General features: G+C 37.6%; 1 protein-coding gene across 4 annotated transcripts in view; it reads left to right on the top strand.

The window, feature by feature from the left end:
- The window catches only part of ARMC3 (armadillo repeat containing 3), a 115,450-nt gene extending 89,922 nt beyond the window's left edge, over nucleotides 1-25,528 (top strand). For 3 of the 4 annotated variants that reach the window (XM_025396753.1, XM_025396751.1, XM_025396750.1), the window contains 3 exons: nucleotides 17,551-17,751; nucleotides 19,811-19,973; nucleotides 24,272-25,528. In XM_025396753.1, coding sequence (XP_025252538.1) covers nucleotides 17,551-17,751; nucleotides 19,811-19,973; nucleotides 24,272-24,481 — 574 coding nt within the window. In that variant the 3' untranslated portion in view covers nucleotides 24,482-25,528. Of the gene's footprint in view, nucleotides 1-1,082; nucleotides 1,466-17,550; nucleotides 17,752-19,810; nucleotides 19,974-24,271 lie in introns of those variants that run through there. The other variant, XM_025396752.1, reaches the window with a different exon arrangement.
- The last annotated feature ends 922 nt before the right edge of the window (nucleotides 25,529-26,450 follow it).

The following is a 26,450-nucleotide window of genomic DNA, read 5'->3' as shown; positions in this document are numbered from 1 at the left end:
TACAGGTGCGTGCCATCCATCATGCCCAGCTCTTTATTTTTTTTAATTTTTATTAGAGACCATGTTGGCCATGCTGGTCTCAAACTCCTGGCCTCGTGTGATCCGCCCACCTTGGCCTCCCAAAATGCTGGCATTACAGGTGTGAACCACCATGGCCAGCCACTACACACCTTTTTAAATGAAAGTCAGATCATATGACTCTGCCTAAAACAAAGTTCCCTCTCTTCGTATAGCTGAAGCCCAAACTCCAAGCATGGCCTTCCCTGGAATAGCCTTTCTTATTTTGTGGCAAGTTCCTCAAATTTGTAGATTCGTTTCCATTCTTTATTTTCTTTACAGCTTTGTTTTTGTGAAGACTTCTCTGATCACACCAGGGTAAATATTTACTTTGTGCCCATTTTTTGTGAATTTGGGTTTTTAATTATTTATTTAGCTATAGTTTTTTCTCACTTTATCGAGGCTTAATTGGCAAAAGAATTATTATGTACATTTAAACATGATGTTTTGATATCTGTGCACACTGTGAAATGTTTACCACGATTAAGTTAATCAACACTTCCATCACCTCACAGAGTTCCCTTTTGTTTTTTGTAGTTTTGTGGTGAGAACATGGAAGATCTACTCTCTTAGTAAATTTCACGTATACAATACAGTATTATTAGATATAATATAATGTCTCCATGCTGTACACTAGATCTCCAGAACGCAGCCATTAGTCATCCCGTGAAACTGAAACTCCTTTGTGAATGGATTCTATCTCATCCATAGCCTGCACTGATTTGTGTTGATTAATTCTCTTTCTTACTAAACAATGAGCTGTTTGAGATCCGGGACCATGCCTTTTTTTTTAATCTTTATATCCATAGAGCCTAGAATAGTATCAGGCTCATCAGGGGCAGTAAAAAATTATTTATCGATTAAATATTAAAAATTACTTTAATTATTGAATGCTGCTGGTTGAAAGGAACAGATGTTTGACTCCTTTACCATATGCCCAGGGAGAACAAATATAAACAAATGAGAATAATTATTCCTTCTTTGTACTGTCTTCACTCTCCCTCTTTCTCCGCACATTCTGGCAGCTCACTCCCCACTTCAAGATAAACCCTGATACCCTCCTAGGATTTAAGAAGATTGTTGGCATGAGGGCTAACTCAGACTTTGGATTCAGACACAACTGCCTTGGTCTTCTGAACTGTAAATGAAAATGATGATCCCTGCCTCAAAGAGCTGCTGTAAGAGGCGCTATGGTGTCAGGAAAGTGCCTGACCATCGCCTAGCACACTTAGGAGTTCAATGTGTGTCCCTTCTCTCTTCCCTTCTTAGCCTTTGGTCCACTGAGGGGTAGATTAGCCATAGCCCTGTTGTCCTGTTGTCTATCTTTTGGTCAACCCTTCTTGTCTTGTGACTATTAAAATGTTGGACTCCTAAAAATAGAATAAAATATTTTAACTGCATTCATCTGGTAAGCCATTGAAAATATTTTATGTTAAAAAGAGTGAGACAATAGCAAAGACATGGGATCAGCCTAAATGCCCATCAATGATAGACTGGATAAATAAAATGTGGTACATATACACTATGGAATATTGTGCAACCACAAAAAAGAATGAAATCATGTTCTTTACAGGGACATGGATGGAGCTGGAGGCCATTATCCTTAGCAAACTGATACAGGAACAGAAAACCAGATACTGTGTGTTCTCACTTATAAGTGGGAGCTAACTGACGAGAGCACATGGACCCATAGAGGGGAACAACAACACACACTGGGGCCTACTGGAGGGCGGAGGGTGGGAAGAGGGAGAGGATTAGGAAAAATAATGAATGGCTACTAGGCCCAATACCTGAGGGGTGAGATAATCTGTACAAAACAAACAAACAAACAAACAAAAAAAACCATGACGCAAATTTGCCTATGTAACAAACCTGCACATATACCCCTGAACTTAAAATAAAAGTTAAAAAAAATTTTAACAGAAGGTCATAAAGGAAAAAGATAAATACAAAGACTGAGAGATACTGACAAAGAATAATGAGACATCGAGAACCATGGAGTGGCTACATTTTTGAAAGGGAGAGGATAGAAGAGATGGGAAAGAAGTAAGATCAATTACATGTGAAGTGTTCAGAAAGTATGGATTTCTTTTTCCTGATGGATATCATTACCATGCAACATGTAAACTCAAATCTCTGCCTCCTGGGTGACCAGGCATCATATTACTTTTGGTTTCGAAGGCTTTAGTTATACTCCCCTTCGTGGCAAAACACTCATAGGAGATGTGATTAATTCGTTTCCTGGTTATCCACTCTCCTCCTTCCTTAGTCTTCACTGAAACCAACATATCTAACATTTCTTCTAAAGCTTTTCCTTATAGAGGACACTTGAATGTAAACATTTAAAAATAGCATTCACTAGACCTGTTTGTGAAATGTATAAGTTCTATCTACACTATTCTTTCGTATTCAGACCAGTTTTCATGAACGTTCACTTGATTGAACATGAGTTTATTACACATATTTAAAAGTTATTTTTCTGTCTCCTTTTTCATATCTTCTTTCCACGCTGTTCATATCTAGAGCCTTTTAGATATTTACAGCAAATGCTTTAACACCTCTGTTACTCAGACAACCTTGATCTACAGGATAATGATTTCCTAAAACATTTTTGTTTTTAAAATAATTTCCCACTACCCTCTTTTTACTCATAACTTAACCGTTGTTGCTTGCTTCTTCCCCCAAATCTTGACTACTAAAGTCTTTCAGAAACAGATATTATCTCTTAGTCACATGTAAACACCTTCTCACCTTCTTTTCTACAATTCATTCATTCAACAAATACTTATTGAGCACCTTCTATGTGCCTGGAATTGTTCCAGTGCTGGAGATACAGCAGTAAACAAAAACCTTTGCCTTCATAGAACTTACATCCTAGTGAGAAGACAGACAATAAAGAAATACACACACTCACACAATCAGACACTACCCAGAACAAATCCTATCTCTACTTTGAATGATGCCTTGTTCCCATCCTTTTGGAATAGATTGGGTGGAATAGGACACCCGATCTGAATACATTTCTTTCAACATTGAACTCCCGGAGACTTTCATATCTTTATCACTCATTGGAATTTATTGAATGCTGCCTAGTATTGTGATTATTTTCCACATAACAAAATCTTCTTGCTTAAATTGAAACCCCAAGTGGGCTGGGTTCATGACCTGTATTTCTCCCACCAGCCTTGTCCTATAATTATGTATTTAAACAGTCAATGGTATCAAAAAGGAGCAAGGGATTAAACTTTGAAAATGTCAATACGTGATTTAGAGTCAGCCAAATATTCTATATGTTTACCTGCTCTCCTTTTCATCCACCTATGAATGTAGAAAAATAACCTTAGAGCTTTGGATCCCACAGTAAATCCCTGTTTCCTGAGGTAGTTTTGCTAAAGTTTCTGCTGGAGAGGTAAAAGTTCTGCTGTCTTTAACCAAAAACGGATGCTCTGAGAGTTAATTTTACCGGAGTTAATTTTATAATTTCCAAGTGTTTATTTCCATATGCATGAAATGTATTTAAGTACTGAAGCCCTTCTTAATATAACCTGGCAGCCTTCAGGGGAAAGAAGTTCAAAAGAAATGCTTCTATTTATAGCAATAAGAAACTACAGTTCAGGAGTTCCAGGAAATTCTTTTTAATCATTCATAAGATTGCCTTTCCCGAAGGTGTATCCGATATTTTCTCCTTCATGCCAAATGATTCCTTGTTCTTACATCAGGCAGCACGCTCTCTGAGAAACACTCCTGCCTCTGTTTTGTAGGTAACTCTGAATAGTCACTCTATTCAGTGACTGAGTATTGGACTGACTATTGGAACTAAGCTCTCCAATCTTACAATGCCACCTTGCAATTTTAGAAAACAGGTGAACCTATCTGTGCTTCCAGCACTTCTAATTGACCTTCCTAGTATTGGTTTCCAATTTACTAAAATCTTAACTATGTATGTGATGATGTCCAATTTATTATTATTATTTTTTTACAAATAAGGGAGTTAAGATGATCTCTCTAGGAAATATTAACTTTTGCTTAGAGATTTTAACAGAATGTATGGTGGGTGCATTCAATGATATATGATTAACCTCTCTACTTGGCTGCAGCAAATACAATATTTAATTAGAAAGTATAAAACTTTTAGTACTTGTTATAACTAATACAGAGCTTTGTAATTCTCAAATAGCAGTTGACAGGATTATTTTTCTCTTCTTTTCTTCAAAATAAAAAGAAAATTCATCTGGACCTCAGTCAATTCTTCCCTCCCACCTTGTGCTTCAAGTAATACTTAAAGATAAATAATTCCCAACCCCCCCCCCCCAATTTACTGCTAGTGTAACAGATGCTCACTACGCGTGAGTATATAACAAGTGATTGATCAGGCATGGTGGCTCATGCCTGTAAATCCCAACACTTTGGGAGGCCGAGATGGGCGGATCACTTGAGGTCAGGAGTTCGAGATCAGCCTGGCCAACATGCTAAAACCCTGTCTCTACTAAAAATACTAAAATTAGCTGGTTGGGGTGGCGAATGCTGGTAATCCCAGCTACCTGGGAGGCTGAAGCAGGAGAATCTCTTGAGGCTGGGAGACAGAGTTTGCAGTGAACCAAGATTGTACTACTGCATTTCAGCCTGAGCAACAGAGAGAGACTTCGTCTCAAAAAACAAAACAAAACAAAACAAAACAAAACGAAACAGGTGCTTCACCTGCTTGGTCTGGCCTAGCCCCATTTTCTTGATTTCTTGACCCTCTGACACAGATGTTGTTTTAAGTTCCTTGTTCTCAAGAAGCAACAAAATAAAAGCTGCAATCAAAGCTACTGTTTAATCTTAATATTGTCCAATCCTTTTATAATGAACAAGGTGTATAAGAAAATCTGCCCTCAGAAAACACACCAATGTCACGAAGAACAGTGTGGTAGATATTTAGATAAGGCAACAATTCTTTTTAATAATAAACAGAAGCATTTATTTATATATCACTGGTTAATTGACAAAATTCTGCGGGAAAAATAGAAATGAACTAGCAGCAGCGTTGACCGCGAGTCGGGAATTAGAAACAGCATTGTCCTCGTTGGAACTCCACGTACTCAAAGTCCCATCCAGGCCTGTTCTGGAGACTTCTCTCATCACGCAAAAGAGCTAAAGTCCTTGGGCAGGGAAGCAGGTCTGTGGTCCCGGCTGGGGTCCCAACTCACACTGGAGTCACCAAACTGTGGGGAGTCTTGGAAACTTATGCTCTCATTTCATTCCTTTTTAGACCCTCTGCCCAAGGTCATGTTTGGCCATAGATGGTGCCTCTTGATCTGTCTCTGTGTGACTGTGCGTCAGCCGAGAGCCTGTGTACTTTAAAACCAAAAAGGCATTTTTATGTCATCATTTATTAGACTTGCATCTTGGTAATTATTAAGGAAAAACAGCTAAAACCAAAAACTGGAAAAGGGTAGGCTGCGTCCTGGCACAGCTGTGAAGTGAGGAGGCTGTGACTCCCCTGATCCCTGCATCTTCCCCTTCTAGATTTCCCTGAGTTCCTTGCAAAGCTGCTCTAGTGAGTGGCCATGGATATCCTCCCCAAGGCCTCCCAGAGGGCTGTCCAGCCTCACTACCGGTTCTCCCAATGTGGGCTCTCAGCTAGCAGTGGAAAGTAGAGAAAGTAAGCCTTGCTGAGGACCAAATGATAGATAAGCCGTTATTTACCAGCCCAGAAGTATTTTAACAAAACGATGATTGCCTCCTTTGATACTGAAAATGTTCCAGTTTGTGTCAAGCTGTTTAGGGGTGTTTGGTGCAGAGTAAAAAGTGGGGTGCAGGTCATCAGGTCACACCAGCATCCCCTAGGGTGAGATGCAGAAAGTGAATAAAGACAGACATTCCATCTATAGTGTTAGAATATAATTTGTATAAAAGTAAAATCATAACTCTCATGTAAATATAAAATGAATACACAGCAAGGTTTATTTTAAAATTGATTTCTGTATACAATTCTATGAATTTTAACGAAAGTGGAGATTTATATAACCATCATCACAACCAGGATACAAAACAGTTCCACCACCCCAGATAATCCTAACCCCTGGTATTCTCTGTTTGTTCTCTGTTACTGTAGCTTTTCTGTTTTGCTTTGTTTTGTTTTTTTAGAGACAGGTTCTCACTTTGTAGAGTTCAGGCTGGAGTGCAGTGGCATGATCTTGGCTCACTGCAACCTCCACTCACTGCAGCTTCAACTCCCTGACTCAAGTGATCCTCCCACCTCAGCCTCCCGAGTAGCTGGGACTACAGGTGTGCACCACCACACCCAGCTAATTTTTGTAAGGTTTCGCCATGTTGCCCAGGCTGGTCTGGAGCTCCTGAGCTCAAGCAGTTCGCCTGCCTCTGCCTCTCAAAGTGCTGGGATGACATGCGCAAGCCATCACCGCACAGCCACGCCTGTTCGTCTTTTTGAGAATGCCACATGAATAGGATCATACAGTGTGTAATCTTTGAGACTGGCCTTTCCACACAGTGTAATGCCTTTGAGATTCTTCTGAATTGTTTTGTGAATCAGTAGTTTATTTCAGAGTATTATTTCATTGTATGGGTATACCACGGTATATGTCCATGCACCTGTTAAAGGACAATTGAGTTGTTTCCAGTTTTTGTTGATTATGAATAGAGCTGTTATAAACATTCATGTGTGTGTGAATGTAAGGGTTTTGTTGTTGTTGTTGTTGTTGTTTTGGTGGAGTCTCACTCTGTTGCGCAGGCTGGAGTGCAGTGGTGCGATCTTCTTGGCTCACTGCAACCTCCACCTCCTGGGTTCAGGCAATTCTCCTGCTTCAGCCTCCCAAATAGCTGGGGTTATGGGCATGTGCCACCACACACAGCCAGTTTTAATTTCTCTAGGGTAAATACCTGGGAGTGGGATTTCTGGGTCATATAGTAACTGTATGTTCTACTTTATAAGTACTAGCAGACTTTTCCAGAGTAGCAAGAGCATTTTGCATTCTCACCGGCAATGTATGAGAACGCCAGGTGCTCCACATCCTTGCTGGCACTTGGGATTGTTAGTATTTATTTATCCATTCTAATATGTAAATAGGGATATCTCATCATGATCTTAATTTGCATTTCCCTAATAGCTAATGATGTTAACTTTTTTTTTCATGTGCTTATTTGCCATCTTTATATCCTCTTTGGTGAACTATCTGTTTGAGTATTTTGTCCATTTTTTAAAATTGGGATTTTGTTTTTGCTTTTTCTCAACAGTTATTTTAGGTTCAGGGGGTACAGGTGCAGGTTTGCTACGTGGGTAAATTGTGTGTTGCTGAGATTTGGCATATGAATGATCCTGTCACCCAGGTGGCGAGCCCAATTCCAATAGGCAGGTTTTCAACCCTTCCCCACCTCTCAGCCTCCCCCACCTAGTAGCCCCCAGTGCCCTGGTGTCTGTTGTTCTCATCTTTATGTCCATGTATACACAATGTTTAGCTCTCACTTATAACTGAGAACATGTGGTATTTGGTTTTCTGTTCCTGCATTAATTCACTTAGGATAATGACCTCCAGCTGTATCTATGCTGCTGAAAAGGACATGATTTTATTCTTTTTTATGGCTGCATTTTATTCTATGGTGTATACATACCACATTGATGGACATCTAGGTTGATGCCATGTATTTGCTATTGTGAATAGTGCTGCAATGAACATAGGAGTACATGTGTCTTTTTAGTACAATGATTTATTTTCCTTTGGGTGTACACCCAGTAATGGGATGGCTGGGTCAAATGGTAGTTCTAAGTTCTTTGAAATCTCCAAACTTGTTTCCACAGTGGCTGAACTAATTTACAATCCCACCAACAGTGAATGAATGCTCTCTTTTCTCCACAACCTTGCCAACATCTGTTGTTTTTTATTTTTTTAGAATTAGTCATTCTAACTGGTGTGAGACGGTATTCTCATTATGGTTTTGATTTGCATTTCTGTAATGATTAATGAATTTGCACGTTTTTTCATATATTTGTTGACCGCATGTATGTCTTCTTTTAAGAAGTGTCTGTTCATGTCCTTTGCCCATTTTTAATGGGGTCATTAATTTTGTGCTTGTTGAATTGTTTAAGTTCTATATATATTCTGGATATTAGACCTTTGTTGGATGCATAGTTTGTGAATACTTTTCCCCATTCTGTAGGTTGCCTGTTTACTCTGTTGATAGTTTCTTTTGCTGTGCCGAAGCTGTTTGTTTTTTTACTGTTCAGTCTTGAGCATTCTTTGTCTTATACATGAGTCTTCTGTTGACCATGTGGCTTGCAAATATTTTCTCCCACTCTGTACCTTGTCTTTTTATTTCTTTAGCAGTATCTTTCTCAAAGCAAAAGTTTTTAATTTTGATGAAGTCAAATTTGTCAAAATTTTCTTTTATAGATTGTGCTTTTGGTGTCATGTCTAAAAACTCCCTGCTTCTTGAAGAATGCCTTGAAAAAATATGTATATTTATATTTATATCTATAGAGTATTTACATATATATATATAGGCTAACCCTAGATCAAGAAGATTTCCTCCTTTGTTTTCTTCAAAATATTGGATGCTTTTAGGTTTTCTATTTAGGGCTAGCATTAATTTTGAGTTAATTTTTACATTAAATGTGAGGCTTATGTTGAAATTTACTTTGCATATGAATATATAATTGTTCCAGGAAGGTTTGGTGAAAAGCGACATTTGTCTCTCTTGAATTATCTTTGTACCTTTGTCAAGAATCACTTGATGACTTCCTGCAGATCAAGTTGACACAGACTAGTTTTTCTTTTCTCCTCCCTGCTAAATAGAACTATTAACCCTGGAAATAATGCAAGAGGCAAACAAAGGAGAACTCCAAAGGAAGCAAGAAGAAGGTGAACTGGCTGGAGACCCTATGACTGGGGGAAAAACACAGCAGCAGGGCATCTTATATTCCCTCATCTAACAGAAGGTCCCCCAGCCTAGCAACAGAAAGCAACTAGTAGTCATTTGACAACACTAGGCAAACTCAGTGTCAATGACAAGGGGGTTGATTGGAGCCCGACTAACGCTAGGAGTCTAAAGTAAGCAAACGTCTCTTCTGACAGCCAGAGACCCCTTCCCTTTTCCCTCTGTCCACTCCTAGACCTACCAAGACCTATCAAGGCAGCTGGGAAGCAGTAGCAAGAGGGACCCAGACACAGCAAGTGTACCTGAGGGCCTGAGACTTGCTTTTCCCACCCAGAGATACTGGAGTGGCCAGAAGGGACCTGCTCAGCCCAGGATGTGGCCAGCCTGGGAAGCTGCTTTGTCCCAATAAGCGTGAGACTCCCTCTCCCACTGAGAAACATTGGGCAGGTGGGTGGAACCTGCAAGAAAGACCTAAGCACAATAAGTACCCTGGCACAGGACACTCCTTTGTCCCCATGGCGTTGAGGCTACCTTCCCTCACCAAGAGACATGGAGTGGGGGATGACAGTAGGGAGACATCTTGCCACAAAGGTCCTCTCCATCTTACACAGGCTGGGGGAAACCAGCCACAACAAGCCCCTGCCTAGGGAAGCCTCTGGGTCCTTGTAGCCCTGAAATACCTATCCTTCACAAAGAGTCCCAGAATGGGGAAATCCCTTGTGTTCCTTCAGATAACACCAGGAGGGACCAGTGGGAGTCCCAGCAGCCTAGTTAAACCAAGCAGAAAAACACATACACTCACTGAAAGTGTCTGAAAATTAAAGTGTCATTGGAATCACTGCCTACAAAAGTAGTCCAGGACGTCCATGCAGAACTCCAGGGAGACTGCTTGCTAAAATAAATAAATAGACCCAGAGTTTCCCAATATAATGGACAACATATCCAGATTATGACCAAAAAAAGATCTATCATATCAGGAACCAAGAAAATCATAATACCAATGAAATGAAAATCAGTTAATGCCAGCATGAAGGTAAATCAGATGTTGGAATGATCTGACCTGGATTTTAAAGCAGTCATCATGAATGTGCTTCAACAATCCATTACAAATTTTCTTGAAATAACTGAAAAAATAGAAAATTTCAGCAACAAAAATAGCAGTTATAAAAAAGGAACCAAATAGAAATTACAGAACTGAAAAATATAATAACAAATAAAAAATCTCACTGGAAGGACACAATAATAAAGTGGAGATGACAGATGATAGAATCAGCTAACTTGAGGACAGAGCAGTAGAATTCACTCAACCTATATAACCAAGAGAAAAATTAACTGGCAAAAAAAAATGAACAACACCTCAGGGACTTATGGGACAATAATAAAAGATCCAACATTCATATCATTGCAGTTCCAGAAGGAGAGGAGAGAGGGTAGGACTGAAAGAGTATTCAAATAGGTAATGATTGAAAACTCCCCACATTTGGTGAAAGATATAAACCTTTTGATTAAAGAAGAGAAGATTCCAAATAGGATAAACCCAAAGAAGTCAACACTAAGTTTATTATAATTAAACTTCCAAAATCAAAAGACAAAAATCTCTTGAAAGCAGCCAAAGAAAACTGTGCATTTCTTGTAGGAAAACCCCAATTCAAGTGACAGTGGCTTTCTTATTTGAAACTATAGAAGCCAGGTGGAAGTGGCATATTTTTCAAGTGCTGAAAGAAAAGAACTGTCAACCACAAGTATCTGGTGAAACTATTCTTCAGCAATGAAGAAGGCAAATAAAGCCCTCCTCAGGTAAATGAAAACTAAACAACTTACAGTTAGCAGGCCTATCCTAACAGATTGGCTAAAGGATGTTCTTCGAACAGAAAGGAAATGATGAAAGAATCCAGAAGGATCAGGAAGAAAGAGGAAATACATATATATATATCTCCATGCAGTAGACGATCCATTTCCTCATGAGTTTTATAAGTCACATTTGATGATTGAAACAAAATGTATAACATCTGATACCCAAGACAATGATATTTTAAAGTAAAGGAAGTAAAGACACCTGAAAGGAGGTGAGGCTTCCATACTTTACTTGAAGCAGTAAAATATGGATACCAGTACACTGTGATAAGCCATATTTGTATATTGTAATATCTACTGTAACCACTAAAAAACCTATACAAAATGCTATGCTCAAAAAACCATAAATAAGTCAAGATGGAATCCTAAAAACAATGTTCAAGTAACACACAAGAAGGCAAGAAAAGAAGAGCAGAGGAATAAAAACCAATCAAAAGACAGATTGGCAGAGTGGATAAGAAGTTATGATCCAGCTATATGCTGTTTAAATAAACTCACTTCAAATTCATTTGACGTAGGTAGGTTGAAAGTAAAAGGATGGACAGGAGTGAGTTTTAAAATATCTTATGAATTAGACTACAGAGCAAAGAAAATTACTAGAGATAAAGAGGGACATTATATTAATGATCAAATGAATTAATCTATGAGGAAGACATAATGATCTAATGTGTGTGAACCAAACAACAAAGCCTCAAAATAAATGAAGCAAAAAAAACCTGATAGCACTAAAAGGAGAATTTGACAAGTTCACAGTTATATTTGGGACTTCAACACTGCCCCCGACCCCTATCAACTGGTAGAACTTCTAAGTGGAAAATTTGCAAGGATACAGAAGATTTGAGCAATAGCAGCAACCAACAAGATCTCATTGACATATGTAGAACACTGCAACAATAGCAGCAGAATACACATTTCATTAAAAGTGCATGTGAAAATTCACAAATATCCTGAGCCATATAAAAAACCTCAGGAAATTTTAAAAACTTGAAATTATACATAATATGTGCAATAATCATGATAGAATCAGACTAGAAATTAATAACAGAAATACAACAGGAAAATCTCTAAACACGAAAATTGAATGATGCACTTCTCAATAATCCATGGGACACAAAAGGACATCTCAAAAAAAAATTAAGAACATAGGACTGAAAGAAAATTAAAGCATATCAAAATTTGTGGGGCCCACTTAAAGGACTGTTGAGAGGAAAATCTATTGTACTAAATGCTTACGTTAGAAACAAAAAGAGGTCTCAAATCAATAATCTCAGCTTCTACCTCAAGAAACTAGAAAAAGGAGAGCAAAACACTCCCAACACAAACAGAAAGAAGGAAGTAATAAAGGTCAGAAATCAATGAAATTTAAAACAGAGAAACAATAGAGAAAATCAATGAAATAAAAATCTGGTTCTTTAGAAAGTTAAATAACATGGATAAACCTCTGCAAAGATGACAATTAAACAAAGAGAGGGGACACAAATTGCCAAAGCCAGGAATGAAAGAAGGAATTATTACTATAACCCCTCAACACACAATAAAGGATTATAAAGAAATGCTACAAGCAACTTAGTTCAGCAACTTAGATATAATGGATGGACCAATTATTTATCAAAAATTACAAACTACCCAAACTCACCAAAGATGAAATAGATAACAGCCCTGCAACTATTAAATAAATTTAATTCATTAAAAATTTTTTCAAAAAAGAAATCTCTCGATCCAGATAGTTTCATTGGCAAATTTCACCAAACATTTAAAGAATTAACATCAATTCTACACATTTTTTTTCAGAAAATAGGAAAATAGAGGACACTTCTCAGCTCACGAGAATCTAATGCCCATCTATTTGCATTAGGTTACTCTAATGCCAATACCAGACAAGGACATTACAAGAAAATTACAGATCAATATTCCTCATGAATGTAGATCCCTAAATCCTGTATGAAATATTAGCAAATCAAATTCAGCAGTATATACAAAGAGTAATTTATCTGAGCAACTTGAGGGCTTTATCCTAGGAATGCAAGCCTGTGTCATGCTTGTCAATCAATGTAATCCATCATATTAGCAGTATAAAGAAGAAAAACCAACTTATATTAACTGACACAGAAAAAGCATTTGGCAAAGTTAAACATCTACTTATGATGTTGATATGATAAAAATAAAAATATAAATATAACTGTTGAAAATAGGAATAAAAGGGAATTGCCTCAACTTGATAAAAGGCATCTACAAACTAATTTACGGATCACATCACACTTAATGGTAAAAGACTGCAAAGATCATGAACAAGACAAAATATCATCTGTTTTTACCCCCCCGTTCAACATTGTATTGGAATTCCTAGACATTGCAATAAGGCAATTTTTAAAAGTCACACAAATTGGAAAGTGTGGGAGAAAAAAAACCTGTCTGTATTTGCAGACAACATGATTGTCTAAATAGAAAATCCTTAAGAAATCCACTTTAAAAAAAAACTCTTGGAACTAATAGATGAGTTCAGTAATATATCAGGATATCATGTCAATACAGTCAACATACAAAAATCAATCACGTTTCTATATGCTAGCAATGAACAATTGAAAGCAAAACATTTTGTAAATATTTTAAATAGCTTTCAGAAATGAAATATGAAATAAAAATGAAAGTGAAACAAAACATGTCCAAGACTTGTATATTGAAACTACAAAAATACTCACAAAACCAATCAAAGAATCACTAAGTGAAGAGACATACCATGCTCAAATATTGGAAAATGCGAAATAGCAAAAATGTCGATTTTTCCCCAGTTGCTCTAAAGATTTGATGCAATTCCATCAAAATTCTAGCAGGATTTTTTGTAGATATAGACAAGCTGATTCTAAAACTTTTATGGAAAGGTAAATAAACTATGATAGCTAAAATAATTTTGAAAAAGGATCATAAAGTTGAAATAATCACTACCTGATGTTAAGACTTACTATAAAGCTACAATAACCAAGATCATGTGGTATTGGTGAAGGGACAGACAGATCAATGAACAGAATACAGCCTAGAAAAAGGTGACAAAAGTAAGGCCAAGGAAGTTTTTAACTGAAATGTTTGTGAGGTAATAACATGCTGTTACAAGAAGTAATATAGAGCAATTCCAGGTACCCTAATTATACAATTGTGAAAACTATAGAACAATATCATAATTAGGATATTGACATTGATACAATCCAATCATTTTATTCAAGTTTATTTTTCTTCTACATGTGTGTATTTAGTTTTATACAATTTTATCACATGTGTAGGTTTATGCCTTTACTAGCACAGTTAAGATAATGAATAGTTTCATCACCACGTGGACCCTCAAGTCGCATTGCCCCAGTAGCATTTGTTAAAAAGGCCATCCTTCTTCCATTGAATTGCTTTTGCACCTTTGTCAAAAATCAGTTGAGCATATTGTTTTGATTTCTATTTCTGGGTCTTCAGTTCTGTTACATGCATCCATATGTCTATCCCTCTACTAGCATCACTCTGTCTGAATTACTGTAGCTATATAGTAAGCCTTACTATCAAGTACAGTGATTCTTCCCACTTTATTTTTGTCAAGATTGATGTAGCTATCCTAAAACCTGTGCCTTTTCATATAAATTCTAGAATAAGGTTGTCTATTATATGTCTAGAAAAAACCGCTGGGATATTGATAGGAATTGCATTAAAACCAGAGATCATTTTGGGGGAGAACTGACATCTTTAATAGTTACATCTTCAAATCCATGAACACAGTATGTCTCATCATTTATCTAAGTCTTCTTTGATTGCTTTCCTTAGCATTTTTAATATTCAGCACACAGATCATGTAGGAATTCAACATGTTTTGCAAAGTTTATCTGTAAGTATTTTATTTGGAGCAATTGTAAATGCTTCAGTTTTTTGGTTTTAATTTTGATTTGCACATGTTCCTTGTTACTTACTATATGAAACACAATTGGTTTTTGTGTGATCTTATATTCTGACCCTTTGATGAACTCATTTATAGTAGTTTTTTTTTTTTTTTTTTTGGATAATTCCTTGGGAGTTTCCACATAGACAGTCATGTCATCTGCTTTGTATTTAGTTTTCAATAGTTTTATTTTGATGTATCTGAGAGTAGACTTCTTTGGGTTTACTTTATTGGCATTCACTGAAATTCCTGACTGTGTAGATTTGTTTTCAACCAAATTGAGGGAGCCATCTCAGCCTTTCCTTCTTAATTCAATGTGTTTTTTCTATACTGTACCCTTTCTCTTCTCTGTCTGGGACTTGATGACACCAATCTTAGACCTTTTTAACTGTGCCACAGGTCCCTGAGTGTCTGTCAATTATTTTTTTCAATCTTTTGTTTTCTATACAGGTATGGTGGCTCAAACATGTAATCCCAGCATTTTGGGAGGCCAAGGCAGGAGTTTCAATTGAGCCCAGAAGTTAGAGACAAGCCTGGGCAACATAGTGAGATCTTGTCTTTAAAAAAAAATAAAAAACAAAATTAGCTGAGCATGGTGGCACACACCTGTACTTCCAGCTACTCAGGAGGCTGAGGTGGGAGGATCACTTGAGCACTGTAAGTTTGAGGCTGTAGTGAGAAGTGGTGGCAGTCAGTGCACCCCCAGCCTGGGCAACAGGTGAAACCCTGTCTCAAACAACAACAACAACAACAATTTTGTTCTCTGTGTTGTTCAGATTGGATGATTTTTATTGTTCTATCTTCAAGTTCATTGGCTAGAGTTCCTCCTTTATCTTCATTATGTTATTAAACTCATTTAGGGAGTTACGTTCGTTTAAACTTTTGATTACATATTTCTCAGTTCCAAAATTATATTTTTATGTCTTCTATTTATTTTTAAGATTTTTAAACTTCTATTCATTTCAAGAGTATTTGACCTTCTTGAAGCATTTTTAAAGTCTGTGTAATCAACATCTGTGTCATCTAGGCAGTGGTGTCTATTGATTGTCTTTTCCTATGAGTTGAGATTTTCTTGGTTCTTCATATAATGAGTAATTTTAGATTATAATAAGTTATAAGTCCTATGGGTCTTATTTATGGGTTGCATTTCCACGCCAAGAATATTCCTTTTGGGTGTATTTTAGCAGTCAATTGACTAAGTTGAGTTCAGGCTTCCAATTCCAACCAGGCTCTTGTGGATTGTCATTCCCATGTCAGTTCAATTTTCAAAGTCTTTGCAGTGCTATTTGGATTGGTTCTGCATGTATGCCAACCAGTATCCACTTTGGGACTTGGATGGCAGTCTATCCCATAGTTCAGTTTTCAGAGTCTATGTATGTGCTGTTGAGGGCCAAGCCATGTATGCACAACTCAGGATAAGCCTAGGAATTTATAAATAATTTTATGGGGTTACTTTTCTGAGCTCCTTCTTTTCCATAATCTTCCTTGCCTTTTCTGATTCTTTGGGGGCTTCCCTTTAGGTCCTCCAGCCAGAAAACTTTATTTACCTTGATCTACTGCACTCTTGCCATGACTGCACCCATAATTACAGCCAAATAGCAGAAGGTCTGAGAGATTATAAGCAATTTTAGGCTCTTACAGGATCCCAGTGCCACCAGTGCCACCAGTGCCACCGCTGTCACAGGATTCCTTATGGGCTTAGAATGCACAAGAATGAAGAAAAATTAGAAAGAACAAAAATTAAAACTGGGGCTTCCTTTATTCTCTCTTTTTCTGTCTCTCTTTTTCTTCTTTCTTTTTCAATCTTCTTGAGCCTTCTCTGTCTGTGCTGATGTTCACTTCCAGTTACTGGGCTAAGTTTAGTTCAGCATGGGGAATTGTGGAATTCAATAGAAGGATAAACTGTAACCTTTGAGAGTATCTTTTCCATTGGACAGAAATTATTTGTATCTCTACATGTAAAAAATATACATGTTAACTAGTAATTCTCTAAGGCCAGAACTTTTAATTAAAATTTCATTTTTATTAAGTGCTAAACTAAGTACATTTCTCTAGATAAACCTTGGATGAGTCTTTGTTCTTGTACATCATGGAGATTACATGCCATTCTTATTTTGTGGGGGTTTTTTTTTTTTTGCTTTATTTCCTTGTTTTGAATAATTTTTCTTGAAAATAGCAATCCATATTATTCCTGCAGAGGGTCTTAACTGAAGTAAAAGATGATGTAGTTGGCTTAGATTCTCTGAAGAGGCAACCTAATTGTTTCCAATTCAATAACTATGTATTACATACCTACTACTATGTGCCAGACACCTTGCTAGGCAATTGTGCAGAAGACCAATATATGATTTTCATAATATATATCAATCACACAATGTTCTCTTGAAAGTTCGTTTGTTCTGCATAATAGAGACTCTGTGAAATTCTCCAACTGTCATTGAAAATGAAAATTTGAAAACTTTATGTGTGTATAAAATACAGTCATTCCTCAGTATCGATGGGGAATTGGTTTCATGAAGCCCTATAGATACCAAAATCCATGCATACTCTAGACCCACAGTCAGCTCTGTGGAACCCACGTATATGAAAAGTCAGCTCTGTGGGTTTTACTTAGCACAAATACTGTATTTTCAGTCACATTTAGTTGTGGAATGCAGAACCCAGGGATAAGAAGGGCCAACAGTATTTACTGAAAAAAATCCACATATGAGTGATCCACACAGTTCAATCTCGTGTTGCTCAAGGGTTCACTGTACCTTATTTCTGTGATGCTCTTCTCAGAAATGCAAGAGCATTTGTTTGTTTGTTTGTTTAGCAGAAGATGTGATCTTGATTGCCCTTGTCTACTTTCAAAGGAAAGGCAGAGGAAAAAAAGAAGAGGAAAAAGTGAAAGAGGAGGAAGAGGTTATGGCGGTACCAAAATTTGTGGGTGAAGGAAGCTCCGACAAAGAATGGTGTCCTCCCTCCGACCCTGATTTCTCTATGTACGTGTATGAGGTTACCAAATCAATACTGCCCATAATCAATATTAAGGAACAGATTGAGGTTCTTGCAAAGTAAGTTGTCTATGTATATATGTGTTTTTAATTTCCGAAAAAAATTTAGTGACATATACGTTTTAGCCATGTTTTAGACAAATATACCATAAATTAAATTGAAGTTTACAGCACTCTGACTCTGACACAGAAACACAATGAATTGGAAAAGTCCTCAATTTCTATTTAGGTCATATGTTCACTAAGAATCAGAGATAGGAGCTGGAAATTGCTTTGAGAAAAATGCCTGTCATTTTCTTCAGCGAACCCATGAAAAACATCTTTCAATATGATCCTGCAGAAGTTATGAATCAAAAGTTTAAAAATTAAATCATCCCTCAGGTGGATGGGGTGTTCATAAATTAAATGAATCCTACTGTGAATTATTTGTAAACTGATAAATTTTCTAATACAAATGCCAATGTCTCTTTTTCTGATCTGTTTCTGATCTTTCATGTTTCATGTTTCTCTAAGTGGGGTGTGAGCATTCTAAACAATGGCTGCTTAGGCAGGCTCAGGGCTCTGTATAAGCCAGTGAAGTTGTCTTCTTTATTAGAGTGTTTAATTACACCAGGTAAAGGCTGGAAATTGACTCGGTAGCTGTAAGGGGTTAGGAATCACCAGAAGTGAGGACAGGCTTCGTGACTGACACCACTCAGTAGGTAAGCTGCTGGCTTGTGCAACAGCTGCGGTCTCCATGGGAGCTTGCATCTCCTCCAAATAGCAGTGAGTTGCTATCATGAAACCTGGATGTGACAACTGCAAGTAACACAGCTGCCAGATCATTGCCTTTTTGTCAGTCAGAACTGGAAGAGAACATTTTTGGCTACTAAAGTGTTCCTGATGTCCTTGAGAAGTGATGGCTCAAGCGGAACTCTGTCTTGGCTTATGTGAACATTTGTCGAATCTCCTCATGCTTTGTTCCTATCAGTAACACTTTTCATCATTCTCAAATAATTGTCTTTTCTTAACCTGAGCCCACACCATCATAAAGAGAGAGGCAGAGATATGTCCCCATGGCTCTGGTTCCTTGGCATTCACTAGAGTACCCCTGGCTTGGTGGAACTGCAGTCAGTTCAACAGCTTTCTCCCCAACTCTTTCTCTCTCTCTCTCTCTTTTTTTTTTTTTTTTCTTTTTTAAAATCATTGTTCTTCTGTGCTTGGTTTTTCATGCAGCAAGAGGAATTTCTTTAAAATTCACAATTTGGGCCAGGCACACTAGCTCATGCTTGTAATCCCAGTGCTTTGGGAGGCTGAGATGGGAGGATTTATTGAAGCCAGGAGTTTGAGACCAGCCTGGGCAACATAGTGAGACTCTCATCTCTCTTTATAAATACAAATTAAAATAAAAATTGCAATTCTGCCCTTACTCCAAGAATGTAGTGGTCTTCATAGACAAAGGGTATTGCAGGTGTGTTTACTGACTTCTTCAGTGAGAGCCTAATATTAGGAGAAATACACAAGCAAAGTATACCACATTTATCCTGCCTTGCCCGCAGAGCTGTGACTTTATTTTTCTTTTTGCCTCGTCCTCTTCTTCCTTGCTCCACTGACTTCAGTGTTAAGTCATACCATGTCTTTCTCTAAATTAAAATAAATTTTAAAAGAAAACATAAAAATATAAAACTTGAAAACGTTCATAAATCTAATGGGAAAATTTTCTGAGTGTTTGTCTTTTCTCTGAGTTTAAATTCCTTGAAAGAAGAACGATATGTTAGTTCAACTCCTTCTTTGGATTTCAGATTAAAACATTTAAAAATACTTTTCAAGAGTAAGATAAAATTTTAAAACTGCATTGATATTTAGTGTTATATTGATTTTATCTTTTTATAAGTATTAGAAAAAATTAACACTCATTTTCTCCTTCAAATTGAATGAAATTGCTAGAATTGCAGTTTATATATGATGGTTTGCATACAGTAAGCATGCTAACCTACTTATGGTAAGTACTTTCTCAAAAATAAAGCACGATGAAAATCACCGCAAATGTCATTTTTATATGTATATTTACATGTAACTATACTCAAAGCATCCTGAGTTATTGAAATTGACTGATTTGATCTCAATGTAATTGACACAGGTATGTGGCAGAAAAAATGGGTGGTGGGATTACAAAAGAGAAAATGCCTGATTTCAGCTGGGAACTTCACATAAGTGAACTAAAATTTCAACTTAAATCCAATGTCATACCGATTGGACATGTCAAAAAAGGAATCTTCTACCATCGAGCTTTGCTTTTCAAGGTGTGTAAGGTATTTTGCCTCATTTGCCGTTAAGTAAAAATGCTTTGTCTTTATCATATTGGAGTAGGCCAGTTGCTAACATTTAACTGAATATTATTAATTCTACCATTTAGATTTATTTATATCTGGCATATATGTGTATATATACATATATACAAGCATACACATACATATATACGAATATATACATGCATACACACACATACCTGCCTATATATTCACCAGACTACTAGAAGCATATTTATTCAGTAGTGACCATACACCTACTATGGCGAGGGCCTCTGCTAGGGCCTGAGAGTACAGAGATACTAAAATGACAGTCCCTGCACTCAAGGGGTACCTAAACCAGACTTGCAGCTTCCAAAGTAAAGTCAGGGAAAATTCCAGAGAAAGAACTGATATATAACCCAAGTACGAGAGGCTGCATAGGGTTTCATCAAGTAAAGAAGGAAAACAAGAGTATTCTAAACAGAGAAAACATCTTATGCAAAATAATACAGGTATGAGAGTCAGTGGTCTATTTGAGGAAGGTAGAATAGTTTGCGTGCATCAGGAAAAGAGGAGGGGTGAATGCTAGATCATAATTCATCATGTAAGTTTGGGCATTATTTTATTACCCTAAAATATAACAGTAGCCACTGAAAGTTTTCAAGGGGGTAACATCATTTTGAACCACTATTCAGGCAACAGAATGGGGAATGAATTAGAGCAGGGGCAAGACTAGAAACAGGAAAACCAGTTAGAAGGTGACCGAGCAAGAAGAGTGGTTGATCCATACTAAATCCTGACATGTAGATGTGGAAGAGCCAATGAATTTAGAGGACATAATCGAAAGGAGTTGGTGACTGCCTAGGTGTGGTGTGAGAGAGTCCATGAGAAGAACAAAATGATTTCCGGGCTTTGAGTGGGGCAACTGGTAATGATGGCATTATTCCCTGAAATGGGGACATCAGAGAAGGATCAGGCTGAAGAGATGGGGTGATCTTTTGCTCCATTATATCCAGTGTCTGGCATATAATAGAAGCTGGGAAAATGTGAACTATAGACTAAATGCATAAATTTCCTACCCTTTCCCAAATACTTATAAACATCTTTGCATTCACATGCATCTTACCTCCAGTTCCAAGCTAATTCTATTATCTAAGTGCTAGCCTTTCCTATTCCCTTGGATTGCCTGCTCTATCAATTCTTGCTTCTCTCCTGTCTTAACTCTCTTCTCTCTCTTAGCTATTTTCCCCTTTAAAATCTAAACATGCTTAAGTCTGCAGTATATAAAGAGAAAATATAAAGCTCTTATCATAATAGCTACAATTACTACCTTAAATCCTATTACCATGACTAACGTCATTTTGAACTATATGCCAGGGACTTGTTACCTATAATTGTGAAGCGTTTCAAAAATGCCAAATATAGAAATTACTACCCTTGCTTTAAAGGTGAGCAAACTGATACCTGGAGAAATAATTTTACCCAAGGTCAACCATAGGAGGAGCTGAAATTTGAGCCCATGCCTACCTGAATAAAAGACCTACCACACTGCTTCTACCCATAGATAATTCCCATTCCTGGTCAAAATTCTGAATCATCTTAGCTCCTTGTCACTCTTTGGCACACCTCTCATTTTTGTCCTAACTCACGGTCATCTGGCTTTTGCTCCCACTCTCTCAATAAGGACCTTAGTGATCTCCTTATTGTCTGCCTTGCTTAATAGGTCAAATAATTGGAGAACACCTCCAGGTCTCTCTTAAATATTGGGGTTCCTCAAGGTTCTGACCCAGACACTTTTCTGTTCTCCTTTTATGTACTTCACAGGGTGAGGTTTTCCTTCATATGGCCTTAAATAGTACCTAAATACCTAAAATCTACAGATCATGTCCTTCATCCTTCAAACCTCCCCTGATTCCAGATCTATGTATGTCATTAATATCCAGGCTAGCTCTATATGAGTGTCTCATAGGCACTGAATTTGTCAAGTTGAGCTGCTATAACAAAATACCATAGACTGGAAGATTAAACAGCAGTGACTTATTTCTCATAGTTCTGGAGGCTGAGAAGTCCAAGATCAGAGTGCCAGCAGATTCAGTGTCTAGTGAGGGCTCCCTTCCTGGTTTGCAGACAGCCACCTTCTTGCTGTATCCTCATATGACAGAGAAAGGCTCCCATTGTATCCTCACATGGTGGAGAGCAAGCATGCTCTCCTGTCTCTTATTATACAGACACTAATCCCATCGTGGGGTCTACCCTCATGACCTCATCTAAACCTAATCTCCTTCTAAAGACCCCCACCTCCAAATACCATCACATTAGGGATTAGGGCTTCAACATATGAATTTGGGGGAGTACACAAACATTCAGTTCATAACAGGCATCTTAAGCTCATTATGCCAAACAGAATTACCCTCACATCTCAAATGAGTCATACAATTAATTACCCAGAAATCTCCCACCACTGAAATTCTAAACGCCAATATTCACTGATAAAATATCTTATCCTTCCCCTCCTCCTAAATCCTTCGGCCCTCCTATATATACTCTTTATCTCCTCTATTTTCTTCCAGTTTTTTGGCCTGTTTGGCTTTACTTTCTTCCCTAGGCAGGATAGACAAATAGACCACAGCCCTAGTAATTCACTCACTCACTAATTTCCCCCATTCCCTCTCCTCCCATCCTTCCACCCTCTGCCTTGCCAACCAGGCCTTGTTCTGATTGTCTGTCCTTTTCACTCATACATGCCACCTACAGGCCACTCCTATAGGCCACCCTTTCCCAGCTCCTAGTGGCAGGCTCTTTCCTATTTCCTTCAGCTACTAGGCCCCACATCTGCCCTTTGCCAAGCCCTTCCATCGGCACTGCTCCCCTCTAAGCAGGTGACCTTGTGTCCCACTTCACAAAGAAAACAGGGAGTTTCAGATGGGAATTGCTTCACCTCAGTCAGCAGCAGTTATTACCCTGACATTAAAAACTCAGACTCCAGAGACAGATGCCTTGGCTCTCACTTTTGGTCACCACATACTGTGACCTTGGGAGAATTATGAGACCTCAGTTTTATTCTCTATAAAATGGGGAAAACAATAGCATCTATTCCACCGGGTTGGTTGTTTTGATGATTTACAAGGCTTTGACAGGGAGTGTTACTTTTGGAAACATTTTATAATTATATATTTATTTTTGTCTTTCTACCCCACTGAACTATGAGTGCCATACATTCAGATACTGTTTGTGTTATAGTTGACTCTTTACCAGTAGGTCTGTGTAGAATGTAAGGCTCTAAAAATGATAACCATGTCTTAATCATCATGGTCCACCCAAGACAGAGTGACCTAGTGCAGTCATTGTATTGTAAGTAATCAATAAATTAATATATACATATACAGGGTACTAAAACAACACAATTCCTGCCTTCTGGTGCTATGTAGTATTAACTGAGTATGTAGCCTTGCTGGTGTCGCTGCTGTAAGCACTGGACAGATAATTGACTTCATCTTCCTAACACCTTATGAAGAAAGTACTGTTGCTCCCCTCATTTCTCAGATGAAGCCATAGAAACCCAGAGATGCCAAGTCCCTTGCTGTGGTGCACGGCTAGTCGGTCTCAGGTCTGGGCTACAATCCAGACTCAGGCAGACTGAGCCAGTTCTCCTGTTCGCTATAAAGTGGCTGAGTAGTCTCCAGATTAGAGATGTTTTGTTTTAATAACCTCAAAATCAGGAATCATTAGAAAGCAAATTGAAGAGACAATGTCCAAGGAACCTAAGCGGTCTCTGGTGAGGTGGCAGCAAGGAGCCCTGGGACCAGGCACACACAGTTCTGCCTCTCCTGCCCCATGGCACGCAGAATAGTTTAGCTGGAAAGAGCCCCCACCCCAGGGTGATGCCTCCATTCAGTCCCACTGCATTTCACAGCCAGGGAGAGCCCAGAAGTTTGGAAAGATGGATAGATGCACCAGTGCCAAGAACGTACAGAATAGCTTTTTTCCAACCGCCTTCCTCATCTGATACAATAGTGTTACTACCTGAAAAAGGTCACTTCCCAGCAGGACCTACACAGAGATTTTGCATCTACAGAATCTTGAGTGAATTTATCACATTTGATAAAGGGAATTTATCACATTTGATAAAGGGAATTTGTCACATTTGATTGGCCCCTATACCTGTAGTCCATATCTTTCAGCCTCCTATCTAAACATTTCTTTGCAAGACTTGTGTTTTTCACCTTCAATCAAGGTGGGCAATTACAAATAAGATATTCCCCACCCCTCTCCCACATCACCCTTGGTTGATCTCTTGTTTTCTCCTGCAGGCTCTGGCAGATAGAATTGGCATTGGTTGCTCCCTAGTTCGCGGAGAGTACGGTAGAGCGTGGAATGAAGTCATGCTGCAGAATGAATCTCGGAAGGGAGTGATCGGGGGCCTCCCCACTACTGAGGTGTACGTGGTTGACCTCATGTTCCATCCAGGTGGACTGATGAAGTTGAGAAGTCGAGAGGCTGATCTTTACAGATTGCTTTAAGACACCAGACGAATACAAGAGAGGCTCAAACAAGAAATTCACTGTGTACACTCTCTAAGACGTTCTCCAAATTGATTTTATCTCTTTAAATAAAAACTTTAAATAAAAGCATTAGAAATGTTTTCTCTGCATAGAAATTAGGAAACTTGAAGTCAACTTTGCTGTGCTTCTGATTTCAGCCTTTTGGCAAGAGTTCTGTCTTATTAGGTCATTTTCTGCTCACTGACCCTCACATAAAGCTGATTGTTGTTGAAATTCATCCAGCCCACTGTGTCCTGAGGAGCACCTCTGTCACTTAGGGATCACATGTAGCACTCAGCTGCTGCACCCAGGACAACACTGTGGCCTCATGATTGTCATCCTTTGTGCCCAGAATGCTTCAGGCACGCTCAGTTAAGCAAACTAAGTGACTTTTTAGTATTTGCAGTCACCTTGTCTCAGTTTCATTTAAGATTTTGATAGTTTAGATAGAATAAATACAGATGTTTGAGTATTACAAATTCCTTTCTAAACATTGTTGTTTCTATTTTTAAAAATTCATCATTAAAAACACTTTAATATAGTGAATTAAAAATATTTCTAAAGTACATTTCCATAAAATGTTTTTTGTTTTCATCTTGTCTGTGTTAGCTTGGAAATATAACTTCAGCTAAAAACAATTCTACTGTGCTCTTCCACATTTTAATGCTGGGCCATCAATATATTATTTTCCATTTATATAACTAAAAAGTTTTTATTTTTTGGAAAACTTTGAAGCATAAAGGTAGAGCAATCTTTGCTGAGAAATTGCGTTTTCAGTACTGAGCACAAAATGGGGAGTAAACATACATTTCAAATAAGACAAAAACTACTAATGTGGTGATCTCATGAAGTATGTATTGCTTAGTCATGCTTAAAGTCCAGTGTTGACCTGTATAGTCATTTTCCTAGAAGACGTTTTAAAGTGAATTTGATTTTAGAAATTAAAGCTAAGATTATTTTGTATTAATTTGTAATTTCAAAGAATATAATTCTTTATTTCAGAATAAATTGCTTTATTTCAAATGGTGTGGTAATTATATTTATCATAGAGTTTTATGAAGTTAGAGCATGGATTACAGGATACAAACCTATTTGTAGGTTTTCTCTCTGCACTTTCAAGTCTGTTTTGATCCAGAAAGTATTTAAAGTAGATTACAAAGATCCATGGGATATAAGAAGGAAAAAAAATAAATGAAATACAGGCATAAGTGTAGGAAAGTCCAACAAAGCAGGAATAAGATTTGGATCCAAAGATGAGAATTCACAAAAATGCAATACATTTGTTAGAGATGAATGGGAATTTGACTCTGTACTCACTGGCAGCCAGTTTTGGGGGGAAATGTTATCCATTATGTGATTTACACTAGGATCTGCTAGATAAAAGCACAGACCAGTTTCTCAGGTGGAACAAATATCAGGGGAATTTCTCTTTGGTAGATTCATAGAGATGGCAAAATGTAATATAGAAAATAACATCGTCAAAAACCAACCTCCTAGTAAGTTCTGAAAAGAAGTTTCACAGGCCAAGGCCCTAACATCAAAGTGGAATTAGGCAAACATTCTACGCAGAGCCACCAGGATAGGGACCAGGTATATACCACTTTTTAAAATCTGGTGCATACCAAAGATCAATTTTTTTTTTTTATCTTTGAGACAATTCTGTACAATGTCTCTTTTAACTAGTTTCTAGATAATTACTGAACAGATATAGTTTAAATTTAATTCTCATACAGGTTTCCAAAGTTCATTTCTTCTGTTTTACTCAGTTTAAATGTAGAGCTACAAAATTTAAAAATCAGCCAATTATACAAAGACAATACATTTGCAATGGCAACAAAAGTTATAAAATACATAGAAATAAATTTAACAAGAACTATGCAAGAAAAACTACAGAATTTTAATGAGACTTGAATAAATGGAGATGTCCTTTCTAGGAATAGCATGCTGT

This window comes from Theropithecus gelada, chromosome 9, assembly GCF_003255815.1.
Source record: "Theropithecus gelada isolate Dixy chromosome 9, Tgel_1.0, whole genome shotgun sequence".
Lineage (NCBI taxonomy): Eukaryota > Metazoa > Chordata > Mammalia > Primates > Cercopithecidae > Theropithecus > Theropithecus gelada.
This window is presented reverse-complemented; position numbering and strand designations above follow the sequence as displayed.